Source organism: Engystomops pustulosus, chromosome 1 (assembly GCF_040894005.1).
Source record: "Engystomops pustulosus chromosome 1, aEngPut4.maternal, whole genome shotgun sequence".
In the NCBI taxonomy this organism is placed as follows: Eukaryota; Metazoa; Chordata; class Amphibia; order Anura; family Leptodactylidae; genus Engystomops; species Engystomops pustulosus.
In genome coordinates, this window is record NC_092411.1 from 158,145,976 (window position 1) to 158,168,804 (window position 22,829).

General features: G+C 41.1%; 1 protein-coding gene across 2 annotated transcripts in view; it reads left to right on the forward strand.

Annotated features, from left to right (window-relative positions):
• The window catches only part of ARRDC2 (arrestin domain containing 2), a 40,072-nt gene extending 17,901 nt beyond the window's left edge, over window positions 1-22,171 (forward strand). Inside the window, exons 1-8 of one of the 2 annotated variants that reach the window (XM_072112854.1) lie at window positions 16,517-16,847; window positions 17,581-17,647; window positions 18,094-18,241; window positions 18,392-18,494; window positions 18,909-19,165; window positions 19,634-19,796; window positions 19,891-20,042; window positions 20,882-22,171. In XM_072112854.1, the coding sequence (XP_071968955.1) occupies window positions 16,574-16,847; window positions 17,581-17,647; window positions 18,094-18,241; window positions 18,392-18,494; window positions 18,909-19,165; window positions 19,634-19,796; window positions 19,891-20,042; window positions 20,882-20,935 (1,218 nt within the window). In that variant the 5' untranslated portion in view covers window positions 16,517-16,573 and the 3' untranslated portion in view covers window positions 20,936-22,171. Of the gene's footprint in view, window positions 1-16,516; window positions 16,848-17,580; window positions 17,648-18,093; window positions 18,242-18,391; window positions 18,495-18,908; window positions 19,166-19,633; window positions 19,797-19,890; window positions 20,043-20,881 lie in introns of those variants that run through there. The other variant, XM_072112862.1, reaches the window with a different exon arrangement.
• Window positions 22,172-22,829: the final 658 nt, after the last annotated feature.

Genomic DNA, 22,829 nt, shown 5'->3' on the forward strand with positions numbered 1-22,829 from the left:
TTATGGACTCTGTTTGTCATCTTATTTATAGGGATATTTGGTGTTTAAACCCTGACCAATTCTACATATTCTATGTTTTCAATATTTTTAGCCCGGACAACTCTTTTTGAGGGCACATTCACATGTAGCATTTGAATTGCATTTTGAAAAGGCTGCAGCTAGGGACTTGGTCTGATTGCAAGCGTTTCCATATAAATACGTATGCAATGGGGAGCAAGCTCCATGTGTTTTCCGTTGACATAATATAAGGCATATTGGTCAAAATCTGCTTCAGAAACCTTGACAGCAGATTTTGGCCAATTTGTGACATGGATTTTCCAGTGGAAAAATCTGTCTCATATAATGCCATGTGAGCCCTAATAATTGGGAGAACCATAGAAGAACTTTGGAGCCTCAGTAACATTGTTTAGAAAATGGATATACTAGAATTTTTGTATTTGTACATTTGTAACACATCTAGCCATGCTTTTGTGGAAACAGATGTGTTGTCATACAATTGAATCTGTGTTTTATCATCTGAAGAGTTGAATGCAGACTTTCAGCTCCACATGACTGAGAATTCAGAGGGCAAAGAGTTCTGGTTTTTTTGCCCAATCTGTAAGTTGTTACCTTCACATAATTTTGTAGGTAGATTGAAAGGGAAGTCCCAAACAGCCTCTGAATAGACTAACAGAGGATAGGGAAATGAATATAGCGGAGCTGTTTTTCTGCGGTGGAATGATATCACAGGAATGTACTCTAAACTTGCCAAATCTTCCCCTATATTGGGCTCCTGGGAAATTCTGCAGAAGGAAGAAATTGCTGAAGGTCAACAAAACATGTTTACTATAAGAGGCCTCTTTACCAGACACCATAACAAGAAGCAGCATAACATGCAGAGCCCTTGCTATGGACATGAAAGCAGTCCAAGTTTTCCATAGAAGGAATGAGGAAATAATGGTGATAAAATAACAGTTTCTTTCATTATTTAGATAGCTGAAAACTCTTGGCCTCTGCTGCAGAGGGTTACATCCCCTCCACCTACGGCAAACCCACAACCTCACTCTGTATCCATCTGTATTTACCTCATATGATAAAGGAGGGCCACTTCTGCTTCTGTTGGTTTGAAAAATGGCAGACTTTCTGTATACTGCTATCTCTACCACCAGGGAGCACAGCCCAGCCAATTGTAAGGGGGATGGTAGTGCAGGTAGGCCAGATAGTTGGGGGTTGTATTCATGTAGTGGACTAAATTATTTTCAGGGGTTGGAAATGAGCTAGCTGTCATGATTTATGTGGGAACCAATGCCAGGAAGGGCACATTATATTGCAGGTTGTAGTGGATTGTAAAAGGGGAGTAGGGAAACAGGTCCTTGACTTACAAACTAAGGTCTCATTCACATGGCCGTCTGGGGGGATGTATATGCAGCTGTAAATTTGCGGCTGCATATATGTCCCCATAAACTGCAATGACGGCCCGATGCCACAAGTGTGAGACTGATCCGCGCCGTGCAGTGCTTTTTTCTATGGAAAGGGGGAAGGGTCACCCCCCTCCTCCTCTCCAGCACACAGCTGGAGGGGCATATGGCTGTATGAATGTACTCTAATGCTGGCTGGCTAAATGTAAATGTAATTTCCGGAATTCAAGAGGACTGGGCACAATCAGTTGTGGCTTTATTTCATAGTTTTAACACAGACACTGATCAAACTTTAGAGAACACTTTCAGTTACCTGCAAGTTATTGGTGTTCTGGCGCTTATTTCCTTACTTATCTGTCAAACTCTATTTAACTGACAACTGGAAAGTTAGGGTTTCACTGACTCCAGCAGCAGGTTGTCAAGATAAAGACCAAAGGCGTGACCTTATTAGCCAAAAACAACAGAAGTTGATCATTCCATTCTGTGATTTCTAGAATATTGCATCTTTACAACATCACATAGTCATTCAAGAAATGCAACACAGGACAGGATAATCGGCATTTAAGAACATTTGGACTAAAAGAGCATGTTGTGTGTATAGAGAAGTGGTTCACAGTATATAAGTTTAATTTATTTGGGTCTGATGCGAAACATCTGATTTCATCAACAAACGGCTGACAGACTGAACCCAAAGTGTGCAAAGAAGTCAGGGATAGGTGGTGGGGCAAGTGTCATAATTTGGGAAAGGTTTCTCAACAAGGAGTTAAACCTCTCCTACAGCTACATGGCCGAGTAAATGCAAGTTTGTATCAGAACCTACTTCAACAACACGTGGCACATGGTTCCTTCCTTTCATTCATCACTCAATCGGTCAGCAATTTACATGCAGGACAATGACCCATGTAAGACAACAAAATACGTAAAGCAGTTCCTTGAAACTGAAAACATTAAAACAATAAAATGGCCAGCACAGAGTCTTGATCTAAACCCAAAAGAAAATGTGATATCTTTGTCTGTGCTACAGTCATTGCTGGTCTCTAATTATGATCATCATGTTTTTTTTTTTCAAAATAAAGGTTTTAGGTTTATGGTAATTTTGTAAAACACAGTTCTAGTGGCATGGTGAACTGCTTACAAAAAATCCATCAAATGTTGAGCAATGGAGATTACATTATTTCTGAATAAATTAAGTGTACATTGTACTCCAGTGCATGTGTCAATTAAATTACAATAAATCACTTTTCCAAAAATGGTTGCCGAAGATATGTTTATGTTCGCAAATGTATACAAAGTAACAGATAGTATATACCCCAAAGTGGTTGAAGAACTCAGTTTTGTTATTTCTGTGCTCCTGTTTTAAATCTTGGTATCTTCAAATGACTACTACTGTTACAAGGCAAGTTTAGATCCAATATCTGTGTAGGGCTGTGTGCCATTCGATGCCCATCTGACATCGCTTCCACTGCCCGGGCCAGAATAGGATGCATTCACTGCACCACGACCAAGCCCAATAGAAAGCAATGGGGCAGTAAGTTGGCCACTGTTTAGCTAACTCACAGCCAAAGCACATGTACATGAGGCCTAATACTATATAAGTGTAACTTCTAAACAGCACACTTTAGTATAAAGGAGCAGATACATTTAGGCTACATTCACACTGCCATATGGGGCATGGCGTCCAATGGGAGCGGTGCGGTGCAGTACACGTGTGGCGCCGTACCCCGTGTAAAGATACGACATGTCCTATCTTTCTCCGGAATACAGCGCCGTGCGCCATATATTCCTATGGAGAGGAGCGGGGGTGAGCGGCGCTCTCCCCCCTCCCCCTCTCCCTGGCACTGCCATGTGCCTGTCGTGCTATGGTACGGCGGGCAATGGCAGTGTGCATGTAGCCTTATACAGTACTAAAATTCCATTTGGCCTTTCAATGGCAACCATGAGGCTAATGTGGCGCCTAGGGGAAGTAAAACTGGAAGAGTCCTTTTTTTTTTTTCGAAGCACCTGGTTGTACTTGTAGAATGTGGACTAAGGGCCCTTTCACGTTACAGTTTTTCATACATGAGCAGCATGTGAGTTTGTGAACGGTCACATTAGACACTATTCACACATAGAAAAACTGACACACTAAAGAAAATCTGACAGAGAATGCCTCTCCCTTCACGTGGATTTTTATCTTGTTGCAATAAAACGCAAACGCAATAAAACGCAAATGCATTAATGGTGCACTAACATCACGTTAACAAAACAAATGTTAACACACGTGTTAACATTGTGTTAACATTGCATTTTGTAAATGCAAATAGTAACAGTAATGTAATTGGGCAAATCTCCTCCCCTCAGTTATTGCATTTCCAAATGCAATGTGAGAAGAGGACTATAATAAGGGAAGTAAATTGTTTGTTGGAGTTATGTGAAGTGTATTTATAGAAAAAAAAGAACTGGTGAATATTTGAGTTGTGGAATATGCACTGAAATGCCTAGGTGAGTTACAAAAAAATTCATATTCACTGCACAATCTACAGCAAAATCTGGAGGCAACACGGAAATTGTAACAGAATCGAAACTTTACTGCAATAAAAATCTCCAACGAATAAATTGACTTGCCCTCTATAACAACAAAAGACAACAGGTGGAGTAGGTACAGGAATACCTAAAACCTGCTGGGCCCCAATGCAGAATCTGTACCAAGCCCCCAAATATAATGTATATAACCAGGCCTTCTTCATCAACTCGGTAATGTCCCTGGGTCCTTAACCAAAATAGAAAATTCCAGCGTTCATTTATCAGCCCTGATTATAAAAACAATGGGGCACATTTACTTACATGTCCACAGAGTTCACTGAAAGTGCATTGTGCGACGATAATGCACTCTGGCGCGATTCACTAAGATCGTGCACCCGATATCCTGCATGTGTCCCTTGCCCGCTCAGGTTCACCGGAGTTTACCTTCTTCCTGTTGCATGTAAGTGCATTGTCTTGAGACACAATTTGAAAGTTAAATCCCGCGGTTAGTCAGAATCAGTCGGATCATGCGACGGCCTGTGTCCGCCCCCCCCCCCCCCCAAATACCTGTCCAAGCCGTGCAATCCCCGAAAAAATCATACAGTCCACCAAAAGTGTGATCCCCGACCCTTAGTAAATGAGCCCCAAGTTTCCTGGTGCTGGATCATTACATATAATCACTGTTGTGTTCCCTGCAAACCATCATTGTGGAGACTGAAGACTGGTGAGCTGGACTATACTTTGTTGCATTGTTTTTTGTGCAGATTAGAAAGACCTCTCATTACTTGCTGTAGGCATTTTGCTGCCATTACCTTCTTCACAAAGCACAATGGTTCATGCTAGTCATTGCTGATCATTCTGCCTCGGAAAGAACCAAGAATTCAGAATTCTTAGTGTGGCTAATCCCCTTATTATTATTTTGGGGGATTATTATATTGTTATTTATAGGCTTTGATGGGGCACATTTATTAACGGTTTTGTACTCTTTTTCTGTTGGGCAATCCCAAGGCTTTTTCATTCTGACAGATTTACAGTGTCGGCGCTACAAAAGCCTCATTGACAGACCCATTTTTTTGTTTGTTTGATTTCGTCTCTCAATTTGGGTACAGCTTTCTGCTGCACTTCTAGTTTTCTAACACATTTTTTTTTTTTTTGCTGCAATTTTTGTTACATAATAAGACCAACAAAAAGTATTACTTCTAAACCCTTCATGCATGTGGTTTGAGATTTCAGAGATTACTCATTTGTACTTCTTAAGGTCCACCAAATATATTAAGGCCGTACACCAAAATATAAAATCACAGTGCAAAAAACACCAAGCCCAAAAATAATAAATGCTCCCTATTGTCCAGAGTCGGTTAGGAAGATGATGATAGCAATTGCTTCCATATGTGCCCTTGCTTTACAGTTTTAGAGATTGAGATGGGGATGAGAATGATTTTTCATAGTTTTGTAAAATAAATTTATTCCAAAATAACATAACAAATTGTATCAAAACACTATTTTTGAAAAAGCATCCATGGGCTATGGCCCCATTACACATTTCACACCTAGAGGAATCTCCCTTCGCACAGGTTAAAAGCTGCAGGTGACTTTTTGCTGTCTTATGGAGAAGACTGGAAAAATTAACCTGTCTAGACTCCAGCACACTACCACTTACCCAAAGAACATTACAAAAGCACCTATAACTGTTCTGTGTATACAAACTCAGAACTTTCGATACAGTGCTTACGATATTGTTACCGTAATTATCAATTAATAATTACTCTTTACTTTCGGAGCACGGACTGTTCTGCACCTGTCCGTGCGTTGGATCCGGAGGGCCCGCGGCAGTCACACGTTAAAATCAAAACAGATGCCGGCTCCGCCCATCCCCTGTTTGCTGGAAACCACCCGTCTCAATCCTATTGTCCTGGAGGGGAAGAATCCCCAGACGAAGGCTCAATAGAGCCGAAACGCGCGTCGGGGAAGGTGCCATCCCGGACTGTGGAGTGTGTTATCTACCTACCAGGGTAAGACATTTACAACAGCATAACTTTATGTTAGGTGCTTACTTCATTGAATATGTACTTTCCTTTGATGTGACTTTTTTTGGAAAGCTCACCAACATTTAAGCTTGTCTATTCCCATTGATATATATATCCACTGGCCTCCATGAATTGTCCGGTGATGTCCCCTTTAGTCCTCCTATTTCATCACCTGATGTTTTAACAAGTTTTAAAATGTACTGTACGCAATAAAAGTCTTTATATTTCTTCATATCCCTTTTAGTCTGCTTTTTTCTTCATCCTGGTAAGGGATTCTTCCCCTCCAGGACAATAGGATTTATGTTCAGCATGTGCAGCAACATCTTTTGGTGCAATACTTAGGGATCCACACTGGTGTACAATTATTTAATGATCCCATTTTCTTTGTTTCAAATATAGTGTTCTTGGCCCTGCTACTAGTCTGGGGGTCAATGTAAGATAAATGGCATAGGTGCAAATCAGGAAATGGCTATTCGGGGAGGGGAATATTACTTATGGCTACTGGTGGGTGGGGAGGGGAACATTACTAATGGCTACTGGTGGTTGGGGGAGGATATTATTAATGGCTACTGGTTGGGAGGAGGATATTACTAATGGCTACTTTTGGGGGGGGATTGAAATGGTTACTGGGGGGAACCTTATTAAAGTCTACTGTTGGGGGGGTCATATTAATGGCTACTGGGAGTCTTACTTATGGCTTTTGGGGGGGAATATTACTAATGGTTACAGTGGGGGCAATATGAATAATAGTTGTGACCTGGCTATTGTGGGGGCGGCATCGTCATTTGGCTACTATGTGGGGCACTTTGACTTGGCTACTCTGGGGAACACAGTGACTGTTTGTTGCTGTGGGGCTCTGTGACTTTATTAGCTATCATGAGGACCAAGTGACTATGTTGGGTACTGCAGGGCCCTGTAACTATATAGACTATTGGTGGGACAGTGTGACTGTTTGCTACTGTGGGAGCACTGTAATTATATTGCCTACTGTGAGGCCCATGTTACTATATTGGCTATTGGGTCACCATTCCTATATTGGCTAATGTGAGCAGAACAGTTTTGTGCTAGTATTGGGAAGTTGCTTAAATTTTTGTGTTGCTAAATCTGTAATGTGTTAAGTAATGGCTTGGGAGGAGAAGTAGAAAAGGAAAAATTCTCTAATCAACAGCGTCATCATCTGTCACCAGATTTTCAGTAGGTGCTGATATTACCCACAAGCTCACAATTTTGCAGCATCTCCCCTGTGCTGTGACTTATCTTCTGCTATGAGGGCAACCTAAACGTTATACTGCACCAGATTTATTATCCAACATCAATGTGATAAATTTGCTTTTTCTGTTCCTGTGTATATATATACTAATCTTGGTTCAATTAACTTGTTGCGGTGCTGTATCTTTGTAGTAAAATTGGTTCTGGTACTGTTCCCATTCATCAAGTTTTGTCATATCAGTGTTTTTATGCACTCGGGGCAAATAAAATGGGCTTTTACTGAGAAAGTACACAGTAAGATTTGGGGCACAAAAAGAGGGCACTTACTCAGAATGGGGGAATTAAACATGAGATCTGTTGGATGTAAGGAAGGAGGCAGTAACTATAAAAGTGGGCACTTAGCTTAAATAAGGACACAAACTAAGGACTCATGAACACAAACTTTTTTTGGGAATGTGAATTGACGATTGTTTTGGTGGCTAGCACGCATCCTCATTACTTTCTATGAGCTCATGCACATGGCCATGAATTCCACGGTCCTGTGCATGAACCAACTACCCTAGCCACAAATGATAGAGCATGTGCTCACTCGCTGTTGACAGACAGGCCGCAAAAAAAACCCCTCCAGCTTCTTTAAAGTATGGAACTATAAAAAATAAACCTGGAATGGGGGAGTGGGGTTCAATGTTTTTATGCATAGCAAGGAGGGGCCCTGTTGGGAATTTTTCCCTGGGGCCCAGAGGACTCCAGCCCAGTGTTACGCCACTGCATGTAAACATCCATGACCATTTGTTTGATGCTCATAAACTCTGTTGGCAGTGAATAAAAAATTATGATGGCTTTCTACCAACCTTATTCAAATGAATAGGAGACTATGTAGGACAAATCACCCCAGGGCTGTGGTCACAAGGGGTAAACATGCCATTGATTTTATGTATGTATCCTAGTAAATGAATACAATTGGAAATTTTAATATTGCCATTTTTTTTGTCCTTTCGGGTTTGGATTTTCTCACAGTTTGTACCAGATCACTAAGGCATGGGTTAAACAAGGTCATCACTAATGTTTAACTGGCTGAAGCACACAGTGCATATTTTATATGGAAATATATGCTACATTTATAGAAAGGTCTTTTCAGGAGAGCTGTGTGACTTGGAATCTGTGACCTTGCCTACTCTTTATACTGCAGTGCTGCTTTTATCCACTAGATGGTACAATTCTCCAGAGTTTCATGGTAACAAAACAAATGGGACCTTTTATTGCTTCTTTCAGAGATAACAGTTTTTTAGTATTTGTACTACAGATGGCATGTTTTGGTGGGATGTCACAATGTCACCCACCAGATCATATGATTGTTGGCCAAACTCAAGAAATCAATACCTAGAAAATAGACCCTAGTAGTTCTCTAAATTGGGTTGTCTTTTGCCGGACCTTTGGAAGCCATAAGGACCTGGGCCCATGGGAGGGTCCTAGGAATAACCCATTACATTCAAAAATTGGCAAATTACAGCAGAAAGTGTCAGTCTGGTTCTACATCTTTTCTCCTAACTTGTATATCATTCTACATTCTATTTTGTGCCTTACAATTTGGATATTAACAACTATTACATGCATGAGTGTCTCTTCAATGCAATGAACATTCAAGTTATCCTCTACCCACAGCATAGGGGATAACAAGCTGATAAGCGAGGGTCCTACTCCTGGGACCCCCACTGATCATGAGAACAGCACCCACTGCAATCCACTAGTGGGTATGGCAGGTGGACCATGCTTCCTGCTGTTCCGTTTAATAATAAGGGAGTGATGAGCACAGTGCTCTTTTGAACAGTAAATGAAGCGCTGGAGAAGGCTGAAATATGGCTCTAAAATATCCGATAGCCTAAATATCCGACCATACTGTTCATGGGGGGCAAAGGTGCGCCTGCGACCCAAGACGTGGGTTGCAGGAGCACCCTTGCCAGTTATTCCCGATCTTGTGCATAGGGGATAACTTGTAAACTTGATACAACCCCTTTAATATGACAGTTACCCCTGCAATACTTATAACAGAGAATACCTCCATAATCACACTGAGCATGCAAGAATTTATGATCTTTTGGATTTCGTTTTATATGGATACGCATGTAGTATGGCCACAATAAACAGTCTTCCTGCTCACCTTGAAGTACTGGGCACAACCATTTCACTGTAAGGAAACTCCTATTCTTACCTGTGGGTATGAGCAACCTTTCTATCTTGCGACATTTGGTATATGATGTCATTAAACGGCAATATAGAAGAGATTCTTGTAATTATGGGCAAGCAGAATGACTGTGAATGAACTAGTGAGAGGATGTAACGGAGTTTCCAGGCATTCGGCTGTATGTGCCAACATAAACTTCAAAGAGCTCATGTTTTCATCATAAAAGGAAGTCCCTCGGCATCCTTTACCAGGGCGTTAGGGCTGTGTTTGCTTTTGGGATTGGGAGGTTTTACTGTAATCCCTTGGCTGGGATAAACTCTATTGTTTCTGCAGTATTAAGTCATTTTTGATATGTATGTCTAAATCTCCTGTCAGTGCTCACTTCACTCCTTATTTTCTAATCACATGCAAATTCTTGATACCTTGTTTAGTGTTATGATTATGTAAATCATTCTGACAGGGTGTGTTGAATGGCCTAGGCATTACCTTACTACTGCATCACATATGTGGGTGCTTTTCAGATGACCATTCTCACATTTCCTTACATAATAGAAAAGCAGGGTTGTTCTTTTCCGCCTTAAAAGCTACTGAGGGAGAATCTGCACAGCTTCTCCTGCAGCAGATGGTACTCTTTTGGGGTAGATTTATCATGGTTGGGTGCATTGGCCCACATTTATTATGCCCTGTATGACAGAAAACTGGCAAAAAAGGAATACATGAAGTCATCAATGTACTTCATTTTTGTGTTTATCGGTGTGGGGAGCTTGGCTAGCAGGGTCGTGAACGCTTAATTCCGCTGTTTGTACTATAGTCTTTGCCAGTTTTCTGGTGCCGACGATGGCTACAATCTCCGTCAAATTAGACCTGATGTAAACAGATCCGACTTGGCAGAAATGTGTCCCTTGTATACAAAGATCTTAGTAGATTAAGGATGCTGCAGGCAGGTGTGGGAGTTATATGGGCATAAAAAGACACCCTTAATACAGAACTCCAATTGTGCGCCACTTGTGCAACATGCTCCAGATAAATTCTGCACTATTCTTAGCCAAGCCTTGCCACCCCATACCCTGCACAGCCACTTTCACTTGGCCTGAGGATGGCATGGGGTGTAAAAAAGTGCATAGCCAGGAATTTCTACTTTTTTATGGCAGAAAACTTGTCTACACCCACTTCTGTTAATGAGAGCAGAGCAAAGTTGCAAAGAAAGTTCCTTGTTGTGGAGGATCTGGCACAATTTCCTATAGCTAATTCATGGATGACCTTTGAGATCAGCTTGCACTTTGGGACCTTCCTAAGAAAGAAGTGGACAACTCCTTTAACAACAGTCTTTTTAAAAGTCTTTTTTACTTGATGTTTTTAGCTCAGTGATGGTAAATGTAAAATCAAAGAGTGTAAGCAGGAACTCTCTAAGCAGACACATTATGATCCCTGTGTGCTGACAATGTGCTTATATTTTCAGGGTCCAGGTTTATCTACACTTTCATTTGGCTTCTGAACATTCACTAGTATCTAACACATGGAAAAAGAAATTTAAGACAGATCAGAGATGAGAGATGATGCGATCCGTGAGATTGCTGTAACACACAATGACACCCTGCTAACCCACCTATAACACACTGTCAGCTATACTTTATCTTTTTAACACACCATCAGCTCTGTTATATGCCTCCTTCACCTGCTATAAAGACCTTTATCTTGCCTGTAGCTTGCAGAGTAAGCCTATGCACGCTGGTGCTTGCCAGCAGGAAGTGTCTGTGTGTGAGCTCCTTTTGCAATCCAGGGGGAGCGGCAGAGAGCACTGCAATGTGCAGACAGGAGAAGGTATTCATGAGAAGAATCTGCCCTGCCCGACCATAGTCAGAAGATTTGTGGTCAGATCCAGAAGCAACCAAAATTGTAGGACTGATAGATAGACGTGTTGGAATTATATCTGTGAAATGATATATCTTTGTTAATTGTGAATTAAAGAATGTGTTCTTTTGTTATCCTGAGTATATTTAAAGGGGTATTCCAGGAATCAGCATAATTCATATACAAGTGGGCACTCAAAATATAAGCTAATATGTAATTAGTTGTTATTTAAAATTTTGCTCCCCTTAGCAGAAAATGCTGGTGACATAGACTGTAATGAAGAATTAAAATGCTACTGGCCCTTTAATCAGTCCATTAATTTCCTCCGCACGGTCCGTTGCAGGACAGAAGATGGCTGCTGGTCACATGTCCACATCATGTCCTGTACCTGCCTGGGCAGGTCATGTGATCACCACTACGCTTGGCTGTAGTCGGTTGGTTGCAGTGCATTCAGTATGGCCAGTGTTGTGGTGATGCCAGTTACACATCATTACTATGGTAACAGAGCAGGGGAGTCTGTTATATCATCACTGGGAGCAGAGCATAAGAGGGAGGAGGAGTTACTGAGAACTAAAGGATCATGGAACTTGTAGTTTCCAGTGGCGGCCATCTTAGTGATAACTCCACCTACTTTAGAGAGGCCATAAATTTTGTAAATCATAAAATCAAATTATTTAAGCTCCGTTTTGTTACTAATGACATTGAGTATTGTTGTATTTATTTATTTATATCATCATGGGCTTTTGTGTCAGACGTTCATATTCCCGGAATACCCCTTTAAGAAATCTGCGTGGGAATTCCCCTTTTAAGCTCTCTACATCTAAAGTAGTCTTATTATATAGCTTTCCTTCTATAGGCTACCCAACAGCTTGGAACTGTTGCCAATTTTTTTACTTCAGTCACATATTATATAATTAACCATATTATAAAACACTTTATAAAACCTCCTATATTACAACCTATGAGAACATAATTAATTACAATGTGGGATAAGGTCTCGTAAGACAAAGATCGGAATGAAAGCAGTATAATGGAACAAATTGTTGATGTTATGAACCACTTGAAGACGTTATCTGTTTAGAGAGACACTGTGACTCGGTTTGTCATTCCTTACACAGTTTTGTTAGACACATATTTGCATAACCAACCTGTTTTAGTTGGCTGTTTCCATTGACATGAAATGTTATTTTGATGCTACAGGAGAAAAAAAGTGTTTTTACAGTGAAACTAAATGACAGACTTATTCAAATGCAATAGCATTATATATACATATGTATGTACACTAGAAACGACTTTGGTGTCCAGCAGCCCAGCAAAGAGAAGTATGATAGTGATGGAAAAGTTAAAACATTGATTTATCAGGAAATCTTCAAAACATAGCAGTATCTACACTACACATTTTATTTTCTACATACTCTATATACAAACTGCCAAAATGGCTTGCAAATGATTTGCTTTGTGTGTTCAGTACGAATCCAGGCAATAGAACCCACTTAATGAGAATGATATGGCCTAAGCTGTGTGTGTGTTTTTTTGTTATTTTTGGATATTGATGATCTATTCTCATCAGCATAACTGCATTGGACCTGTACCAGTCACACATTCTATTGCCATTGTGAATTTATTTTACGTGCAGAATGCATACAATTATGCATTCTGTACAGATGGTGATACTGGTTTCTAATGGCAAGATGTTTGCTAATGTATTTTTTAATACCCAGTTAACCTGAAAATAAGGCCTTCCCCCTGAAAATAAGACCTAGCGCCAATCATTGCTACAGATCCCCCCCCACACACACACACACACACACACACACACACACACACACACACACACACACACACACACACACACACACACACACACACACACACACACACACACACACACACACACACACACCGTACATTAGCATTGGTACATCATTTAGATAATGTAAGAGGTTGTGACATGGGATAAAACACTGACAAATGCGCCCCGAGCAGCTACCTGGACAAGAAGTGCTCATTGAAGGAAAGTGCTATTGCATTGAGAGATTCGGGTCAATGTATTTTAAATTTTAAAAAATACACCTTTTTCTTCATTATTGGCAGAATCATTAAATGTATCATAGATTGTTGGACGTAGACATTAGAGTCACAAGATTTTCTTGATGGAATTCAAAATTTTTATTATTTTATATTGTATTTTAATTAAATATCGAATTTTTTTTCAACAATAAATGTCAATTATTGTCAATGAAAAAATTAAACACCCCCTGTAAACAAGACCTGTAGTGCCTCTTTAGCAGCAAAAAACAGTGTAAAAATACTGTATTCTTTTCACGGTAGGTGACTGGAATGCAATGATTGTAAAGAAAAAGTATCAGTTGGCGGTATAATGTCTCTGTAGTTCTTCACAGGATACTACTACATTTTGCAGTATAACAGGCAATGTAACCATTACTACTGAATTCCCATGCTAGGTGCCAACATTTGGGGATTTACAGAATGGAAATGGTATAGACGTAATACTTTCGACTGATGTGCATGTTACGGAATGTGCTAAAAAAATTTTTAGGTTAACCGTACACATCAAAAAAGCTAGCGTAATTACTCAACCATACTTACCTGAAATATGAGTCATTAATTGGCATATCTTCAATTAGAGTGTAACATAGTGTGTCATTGTCTGTATGGCTATATATAGAATTTCAAGGAAATGCTGCCTAGAACCTGAAGGCATTTATGATCAATTGAAACATCTTACACTATTCCAGTTTCGGAAGTTATTACATGGCCCTTGTCCTTTTTGACAGTTGAAATTGTATAAACTGTGGACGTGTAAAGTGGATGTTCTTCAATCATTTCTCATGACCATCTACACAACAGGTGGTAAGTGTCTGATTACCAGATGTTACACCATTGGGGAGGTTCCACCAACCATTACGAGAATAGTGATTCTTTGTACCCCATTTAAATGGAGCAATTTATAGCACTCCGCTATCCTACGGTTGTGAATACAGTGCCACTGAGCATCCACAACTGGTACTTCATTCAAATTTGGAGCACAAGGCAAATGGTGACCGTATCAGTGGAACCTGCAGAGATCAGACACCTATCGGCTTTCCTATGGAGTTTGTGACACCAGTATGTAATATGTCACAATGTGGTTTGGGTGGAGACCTGAAGGTATTTAAGTGTATAATTTAGTGCAGAGAAATCAATCACTAATTATCACGATAATGGACCCATTTCAAAGTAAGACGCCTGCAAAGTTCATGTATGTTATGTATGGTACGTGGCACACACTGGGTACTACCCAGAACTTCTCAGAATTTATTCAGCCAGTTTTTATGGGCATAGATGCTTATCAATTATATGTATGAAAGCAGTATGCGCTGGTTGGACATTGTTCTGTGCTTGCCATTTCCTCTAACATCAAGATCTTTTTCCAATCAGTCTTCAATTACCTGTTTCAATACTATTTAAAAAAAATACCATCAAAATCAAGCATGGATAAACTTTTAAAGACTTCGCCCTAGATCCAGGCACTTTTGACTATGGTAATATTCCTATATTTGTTATCCATGGCCTCCTTCCTTCCAAAATCGACTTTTAGAATTATGCTAATGAGCCAGAAATGCTCTAGGGGAAGGCATTACCAGAGCCCCTCCTTGTTCTGGGTTCACATGCTGTTACAGTGCCCCCAGCCCAGGCTGCTGTAATCTATCACTGTTTTAGAACACAGTGGGAGAGGGAAGTGCTCTGCACAATGTAACAGCATGTGAAGCTACAGCATGGAAGGGCTCTGGAAACTCCCCCAGAGCCCATCTGGCTCTGCATAATTTTAGCATTTTATTTTAAAAGGAAGGAGTCCATGGATAACAAATATAAGAATATTACCACAGTCACAGTGCCTGGTTCTATGAATGAGTGTCCCTGGTTTATAATGAGGCTCAAAAAGAAGAAGAGATAGGAAGAGAAGAGTGGGTGCGACCTGTGTGAAAACCTGTGATAAAAAGATATCTCTAGTTTACATAACAATTCGTTGTGCTCACCTTCTCTTGTTGTACAATTGGTACAACACGATCACAAACATGGGTGAAAACTCTTTAGCGAGTCCGGCAGCCTTCCTGGTCGCCGTGATGATGGATAATCTGAGGAGCGTGTGTCATGGGTAGGTAAGCTGTCTCCAGGGTATTTTCGGCTCCAGGTACTCAGAACACGAACCTTTTGTCTTATATAAGGGTTTATTAGGGTTTTATTACCTTTTAAGCAAGACGCGTTTCGAGCCCGAACCGGGCTCTTCCTCATTTACATGAAGATGTAACTGAGAAAGATCCCGGGTCGGGCGCGAAACGCATCTTGCTTAAAGCTAAGCAGGGAGAGCTAGAGCAGTGCATTGTTACAAATTCCAAAAGACACAGATGTATTTAAATAAAGCACATCAAACATTGCATTTTTGAAAATGCAAACACAAGCAAACCTTTAAAAAAAGCACCCATTTTCAATGTGTTTGAATGCGGAAAAAAATGCAGCGTGTCACCGGCCTTAAATCTGGCAGACGTTGGCCTACATTTATCAGAAGTAGTGCAAACTGCACTACGTGAAGCGTGCTCCAGATGAATTGAGATTCTTCAGCCCCCTGCACTTCTCCGGCAACTCCGACTCTGCAGCAGAAATGTGCAGAAATGTGTCGCGGCGGGCGTAGTGCAGTCCTTAAATACATGTTCAGGCAGTTTGCTTGTCCTTTCTTGTGCAAGGTCCGACAGAAAACCTGCAACAAAGGCTTTAATAAACGTGGCCCTATATGCCTAGCAAGGTAGAAGAGCCTGCATACAGGGTGTTTACATTGCTGGCATACCATGTGTTTAAGAGATGACTGCACATTCATGAGAATAAGTCCCCTGTATGTCTGGATTGCAATCTGCAGGGTGTAAATATCCTCTCATTGCCCCCACATGTGGGAATAAGCTGCCCACAAACTGTTTACTTTCTGAGTTCTAGGAAAACCATCTGGCTAGAACTGCAAGATTTGCTGTTTCCACGAATTATTAAGGAATGATGACTTCCTAGTGGATTAACCCTTCACTGCTGACAGTGTAGGTGGTGGAGATGGGGCAGTATTGTGTACACTGTTAGGCAGCCGGGTGTGTACTTGTTGTATTGTGTACACTGTTAGGCAGCCGGGTGTGTACTTGTTTTGCACAAGAAAACTTCGAGCTCCCTCCTTGAAATCGGGCGTTCACCCTTTGACCCCGCCTAGTCTGCCGCTGAGGCCCGCCCCCCGGAAGCTCCCATTGGCCGGAATTGTGTTGTTGATCCCTTCTGGGCCCGCCCCCTGTGTTCTCGGTTTAAGTACAAGTTGTTGGGCAGCTGCGGAGAGTAGAGAAGGCAGCGTGTGCAGTCTAGTGGCCGGCAGTATGATCTTTGACAAGGTGAAGAAGTTCCAGGTGGTCCTTGACTGCTCAGAGGAGGATGCTCCTCCCGTGTTCAGCAGCGGGGACACGGTGTCCGGGAAGGTGCTCCTGGAGCTGCTCGGTGACGCCAAGGTGGAGTCTGTGAAGCTGCACGCAGGAGGCTATGCTAAGGTGCACTGGACCGAGTCCCGCAGCGCCGGCTCCAGCACCGCGTACACCCAGAACTACAGCGATGAGGTGGAATACATGAACCTGAGGGAGACCTTACTGCAGACAGGTGAGGGCAGCCTCTGTGTCCTGGGATGCTCCCAGCCTGTGCCGGGCATCAACCAACATCTAGGGCGACTGCTATATTGTGCTCATGCAGGCTGCTGTTCTCTGTTGGCAACCGCTCCTGACTTCAGAGTGTCTCATGTTCACCTGATGGAACTGCTAGAAAAACTTGTATACCTTTGTGTGAATGAGATCTACAGCTCCTCCATGCCCTGGACTTTGCGGGCACATGAAGTGTTATGGGGGATTCGTTTTCTGATACTAGCTGTGCAGTTTTGTACTGTGTTATCCATGAAGATCAGAAGAAGAGTAGAGAATTCAGGTGATACCTTCTTGAGGCTAACCGAGTATATCTGATGGTGAGCTTTGGAGAATACTAGGTCTCCTCGTCAGAAGTTTCATGCATAACATCATGTCTGACAAAGAAAACTACTACTGTCGAAAGCTCACTATCATATATATTCAGTTAGCTTCAGAAAGATATCACCTGATTTATTCACCCTTGTTCTGATGCCAGCTGTACTGCCACCTATGTGGGAGCACTGATGACTTGTGTGCAGGGTTATTGTTCCTGTCACATAACACACTGAAGCATTTAAAGCCCAATCATGTGACTTACCACAAATTTAAAGGCAGCATTTACTATCCCTTTAAACAGGAAGTCACGTCTGCATGTGGCAGGAAATGCTGCAAAGGCTTCCTCACAAGTGCTTAGTTTTCTTTCTTTTTCCTTGCAGATAACGGCACCATAAATGTTCTACCTGCAGGAAGGCACGAGTTTCCCTTCACCTTTCAGCTGCCTGAGTAAGTTTGAACTTTATCAATCAGCTGCCGTTTCGACTGGGCACTTGTTACTTGTTATCTCAAGCAGATTGAATTGGCACCCTGGTAGTTGCAGAGATGTTATAAAATTAATTGTGACATTGGCAGGATTTCCACTATATGGTTAGAGGCTAGGAAGATGCTTTTTGATAGTAAAGAAGCATCAGGAAGTAATGTGCCTTTTATTTGTTATTCTTTATAGTTTGTGTATGTATTTATGGGAGTTACAAGGAAAGCTGTCCTTCTCTAATAGTGTTCTAGGAACAAGCCTTAACCTGGTAAATTGGCAAACAAGAACATGCCAGTTCCTTAAACATTGCAGACTACATCAGTAACTGAACTCCTGTTTTGCAGTTTTTGGCAGCTACACACGTCTCGCTATCGTCAACGTACTTCTACTAATTTGATATCTTGGCCATGTCTTACAGGAACTTGGTGACCTCCTTTGAAGGTAAACACGGATGTGTTCGTTACTGGGTGAAGGCAAAACTGCACCGTCCATGGTCAACAGTCAAAAAAGCTAAGAAGGAATTCACTGTGATTGAACCTATTGATATCAACACTCCAGACCTCCTGGTAAGAGAACACTTTGTGATACATTATGGGTTGTCCTTCTACAGTAATGTGATCCACATAAAGCTCAGTTGTATAACTCTAGTCCTAGGTCTGATGTGTTGTGGACTCTTCATAAGTGTAAATGCTAAACCGATGTTCACCTTCCTTTAGGCTCCTCAGGCTGGCACTAAAGAGAAGATTGCACATGCCTGGTACTGCAATTTGGGGCAAGTCTCAGTCACTGCCAAGATTGACAGGAAAGGATATACTCCAGGTCAGTAGAGATCCTTATTTGTATTATTTTCTCTCGTACATTTTTTTTTTTTTTTTCTCCTGAAAATTAAAGCCATTATGTGTTCTGGATAGAAGGGATTTCCACTGCTTGTTAGGGCTCCAATAACTTGAACGAATCCTGTGTGTTTGAATATACACTTAGTTATGTAACCAATGAAGCTGAATTTTAAGGGATTGTCCGTTAGGAAAACGCTTGTAGTGGTGACATTAAAATTTAACTCCATTCTAGTGGGTTTTCAGGCTGATACTTATTATTTAGTACTTATTAAGCTAGGAATGTTCCTTGTGGAAAACTGACCATGAATCTGTACCCTGCACTCACAACCTCAATTAACCCTTATTGTACAGACTGTTTATAACTTTAAATTAATTTACCCCCTTCCTTTATCTTCAGGTGAAGTGATCCCGATTTTTGCAGAGATCGACAATTGTACCAGTCGAACCATTACGCCTAAAGCTGCCATAATCCAGAGTCAGACCTTTATTGCTCGTGGTACCTTGAAACAGAAGAAATCTGTAGTAGCTACTTTAAATGGAGATGCAGTACCTGCAGGAAAGAGGGAGACCTGGCATGGAAGAGCTCTGAAAATCCCTCCACTTGGACCTTCCATTATACAGTGTCGAATTATCAGAGTCGAATATGTGCTGAAGGTAATGTTTCCTCCTGACTGCATAACAGTATAGTGTTTTAAGATTTAATCAAATACAGACGTTCCCCTACTTAAGAACACCCGACTTGCAGGCGGCCCATAGTTAAAGATGGACCCCTCTGCCCACTGTGACCTCTGAAGCTCTCTGGATACTTTATTTTACTCTACTCCCAGGCTGCAATGCTCAGCTGTAAGGTGTCTGCAATGAAGCTTTATTGATAATCCTTGATCCCATTGCAGCAAATAATTTTGAAACTACAATTGACACTGGGGTAAAAAAAAAAATTGTCTGCATCAACAATTATGCAATTTACAGTTTCAACTTGCATACAAATTCAACTTAAGAACAAATCTATGGACACTATCTTGTATGTAACCCGGGGGACTGCCTGTAGGTGCATTTTAGAAGATTAAAATTAGCTTCTCATTTAACTTATTATTATTATTTTTTTTTTTTAATCTGTTTTAGGTTTGTGTAGAAATCCCTGGTTCATCAAAATTGCTCTTAGAGCTGCCATTGGTGATTGGAACCATTCCACTCCATCCGTTTGGAAGTCGAACTTCCAGTGTGGGTAGTCAGTACAGTGTTAATCTGGACTGGCGGTATATGACCGCACCAGAGCAACCAGAACGTAAGTATCTAAACTTGCTGTGAAGCTGACTGGGGGGTGGCAGGAATATTTTTTTTTTCTTTCTATACTTAATTTCTTTTGTCTTTTATTAAAGCTCCCCCAGAATATTCATCCATTGTGTCAGAAGAGGAAGTGCAAAACCGCCTAGCCCCTCCACGACATGCTAGTATGGGCTGCATTCTGGAAGGGCCGTTTTATGCCTATATCCAGGAGTTTAGAAACAGGCCTCCACCTCTCTACTCAGAGGTAAGTGTTTGCCTCAAGCTATACTTGCAAATTCCACTATGTGAAAGTCTTCCAGCATATATCTAGGGGTATAACCAGCAGAGGCTGGGCACCATAGCAGACCTTTGAAGAGGGCTCCCTTCCCCTTAAAAATACATACATATTTATACACACACTTAGATAATCATTTTTACACTCATACACGTGTCTACACATTCAGACATTTATACACACAAGTGTATACACATCAAATTTACAACATGTATGCACATGCATCCAGTGTATACAACACACACACACGCATCCAGTGTATACAACATAAGCAAGTGTTAGGAGGACTGCATAGGAGAGTGTGGGCAGGCCACGCGTGAAGTGGGCAGGGCTGGACAGCAACATTCAAGAGGTAGGGGGACGGGCCAGGATGGACAGACGAATTATAATTTGTTAATGATTATAAAACAAATTATAATCCGGCTGTCCGGCCTGGAGGCCGCTCCTTATATCGCGTTTCTGGCCTCCTGGCAGCAGGGACATAATTATGTTAACATATGATACTTTGCCGGTCCATCGTGGGGCCCCCCCTGCTCCTGGGTAGGGGCTGCTACAGCTGTTGTAACACCAACTAGTAGTTGGAATGCACTGCCATTGTTGCATGTTATATATAAATTCATCTGCACTTGGATATGCATCATTCTGCAGAAGGTCAGGCTCCTAATACTGCATTTTGACTCTTTAGTACTTCCAACTTCAATACATAATGGCTTTGTTATACAGAAGTCAATATGTGGTACACTGGTAATATTTATAGTGCAAACCCTCGGTATTCTATTACCTATTTTAATAATTCTTTTACTTTTCAGGTTGATCCCAATCCCCCAACTCCAGATATTCGTCCTCGTTGCATGACTTGTTAAAGGATGATCAAGAAATGGAATTGTATCCACGTTGCGCTGAAAGCAGAAGCTCTCAGAGCCTGAAAGTGCCCCCTTCTGTCTACAAAGATGGTGGACATTTTATCTTTAATGGTGTTGGGACTCTGGGTCCATAACCTGATGAGGATTGAGGCTGGAGATGATCCAGTAACCACTAATGACTTTCTGGTCACTGAAGGCCAGGAGAGCATGTAAGGTTCTACCTGGATGTACCGTGCAAGATGATAAAGATGGTGTTTGTCGAGTAGATAAACCTTTATCCAGAAACCAGTGCCTTATGTTGAAGGGCTGAAGAATTTTCATGTGATACATTTATTCAGGCTGAGATGCATTTCTCTATAGTCTGGTAAATTTGCATGTTATGATGCAGGACTTTGTAAAATAGACATGATCTAGCTTTTTGTAGCCAAGACAATCAGACTATACTAAAATCTTGTTGCTGTATACAAAGAGAGCTATGACCCCATTGGGTCACTACTTGCAGCCAGGCAATTGCTGCTCTAGACCTGTTTACTGTAATAGATGTACACTGCAGTGCATGGTATAAAACCTGTTACACTGCTGGCATCTTCTATAATTACATCTTAAGGAAAAAAAAAGCTTTAAAAGCCATACTTTCTGTTTTTAAACCTTTCTAATCCTGTGAGTATAGTCAGTTGAGATTTCTGGTGAAAACTACAGTATCTTTTGTATGTGAAGCACAGATGTACTTTATTGAAATGTGACCCTTTTTTCAGTATTATTGAATGGGAAATGTCACAGATTTAAAGTGAATTGACAAATATTTTGGTGCTAAAGTGCCTTAAAAGCTTAAAGATCTCAAATGTTTCTATGTTGGGTTTGTGTGTTTTTTTTTTTTTTTTTTTTTTTTCTAGCATGGGATCATAATTGAAAGGACTAAAGAAAACATTCCATCACATTTTAAGGCTTTGTTAATATCTACATTGTGATACCCTGTGCCACCTGGTGAAAATCACCAGTGACTGATCTGCAGATGGGAACAGAGCCTTTATTTGTAGGGGAGATTTTTTTTTTTTTTTTTTTTTTTTTTTTTTTTGTAAAGGCACATATTACAGAAATGTCACTTTATATTATGTTACTGTACTGAGAAATTGTACATTTTGTGTTACATTGATTCACTGTCTGCTTCATGAGCCAAATTTTATTATTTTTTTTTGTATTGACTTTTTTAAATAAAACCTTTTTTATATTGCACTATATATGGAATGGTCACTGTTTGTCTGCATAATGCTGTGATTCAACCCCAGTCTGTCTCTTGGCAGTTAAAGGGGTTTTCCCACAAAGGCAAGTTAGGCCCTATCCTGTGTATAGGGCCTAACTTACTGATCAGTGGGAGTCTCCGTGCCGAGACCCCTGCAGATCACGAAAACTAGGTCCAACTGACATCTCGCCAGTCCTAAGACTAATGGAGCAGACGGCCGCGCATGATCGTTCTGCTCCATTAATCTCTATGGAGATGATGGAAATCGCTGAGCGTCACACTGAGACCCCCCCCCCCCTCCCCCCCTTCACTGTTCAGCAAGTTAGGCCCTGCATAGGGCCTTACTTGCCTTTGTAGGAAAACCCCTTTAAGACAACAATATCTGAAAATAAAGCTGTAGTGGTCATAACATGTACCAACTACACAAACCTATAATAAATTGCAACATGGGGAGAGAAAAAAAAAAACTGGACCACACATCACACAATGATCTACTGCCGCTAGGCTACATTATATAACGAACTCGAGGTTCTTAGTTACATTTTGATCAAATTGTATAAGCCCACCAACCACTTCACGGTGATCTCTTTATGGTGGGTCACTACGCTAATTATGTGCGGCATCACATGGCGTCCACCACCACCGCAGCACAGC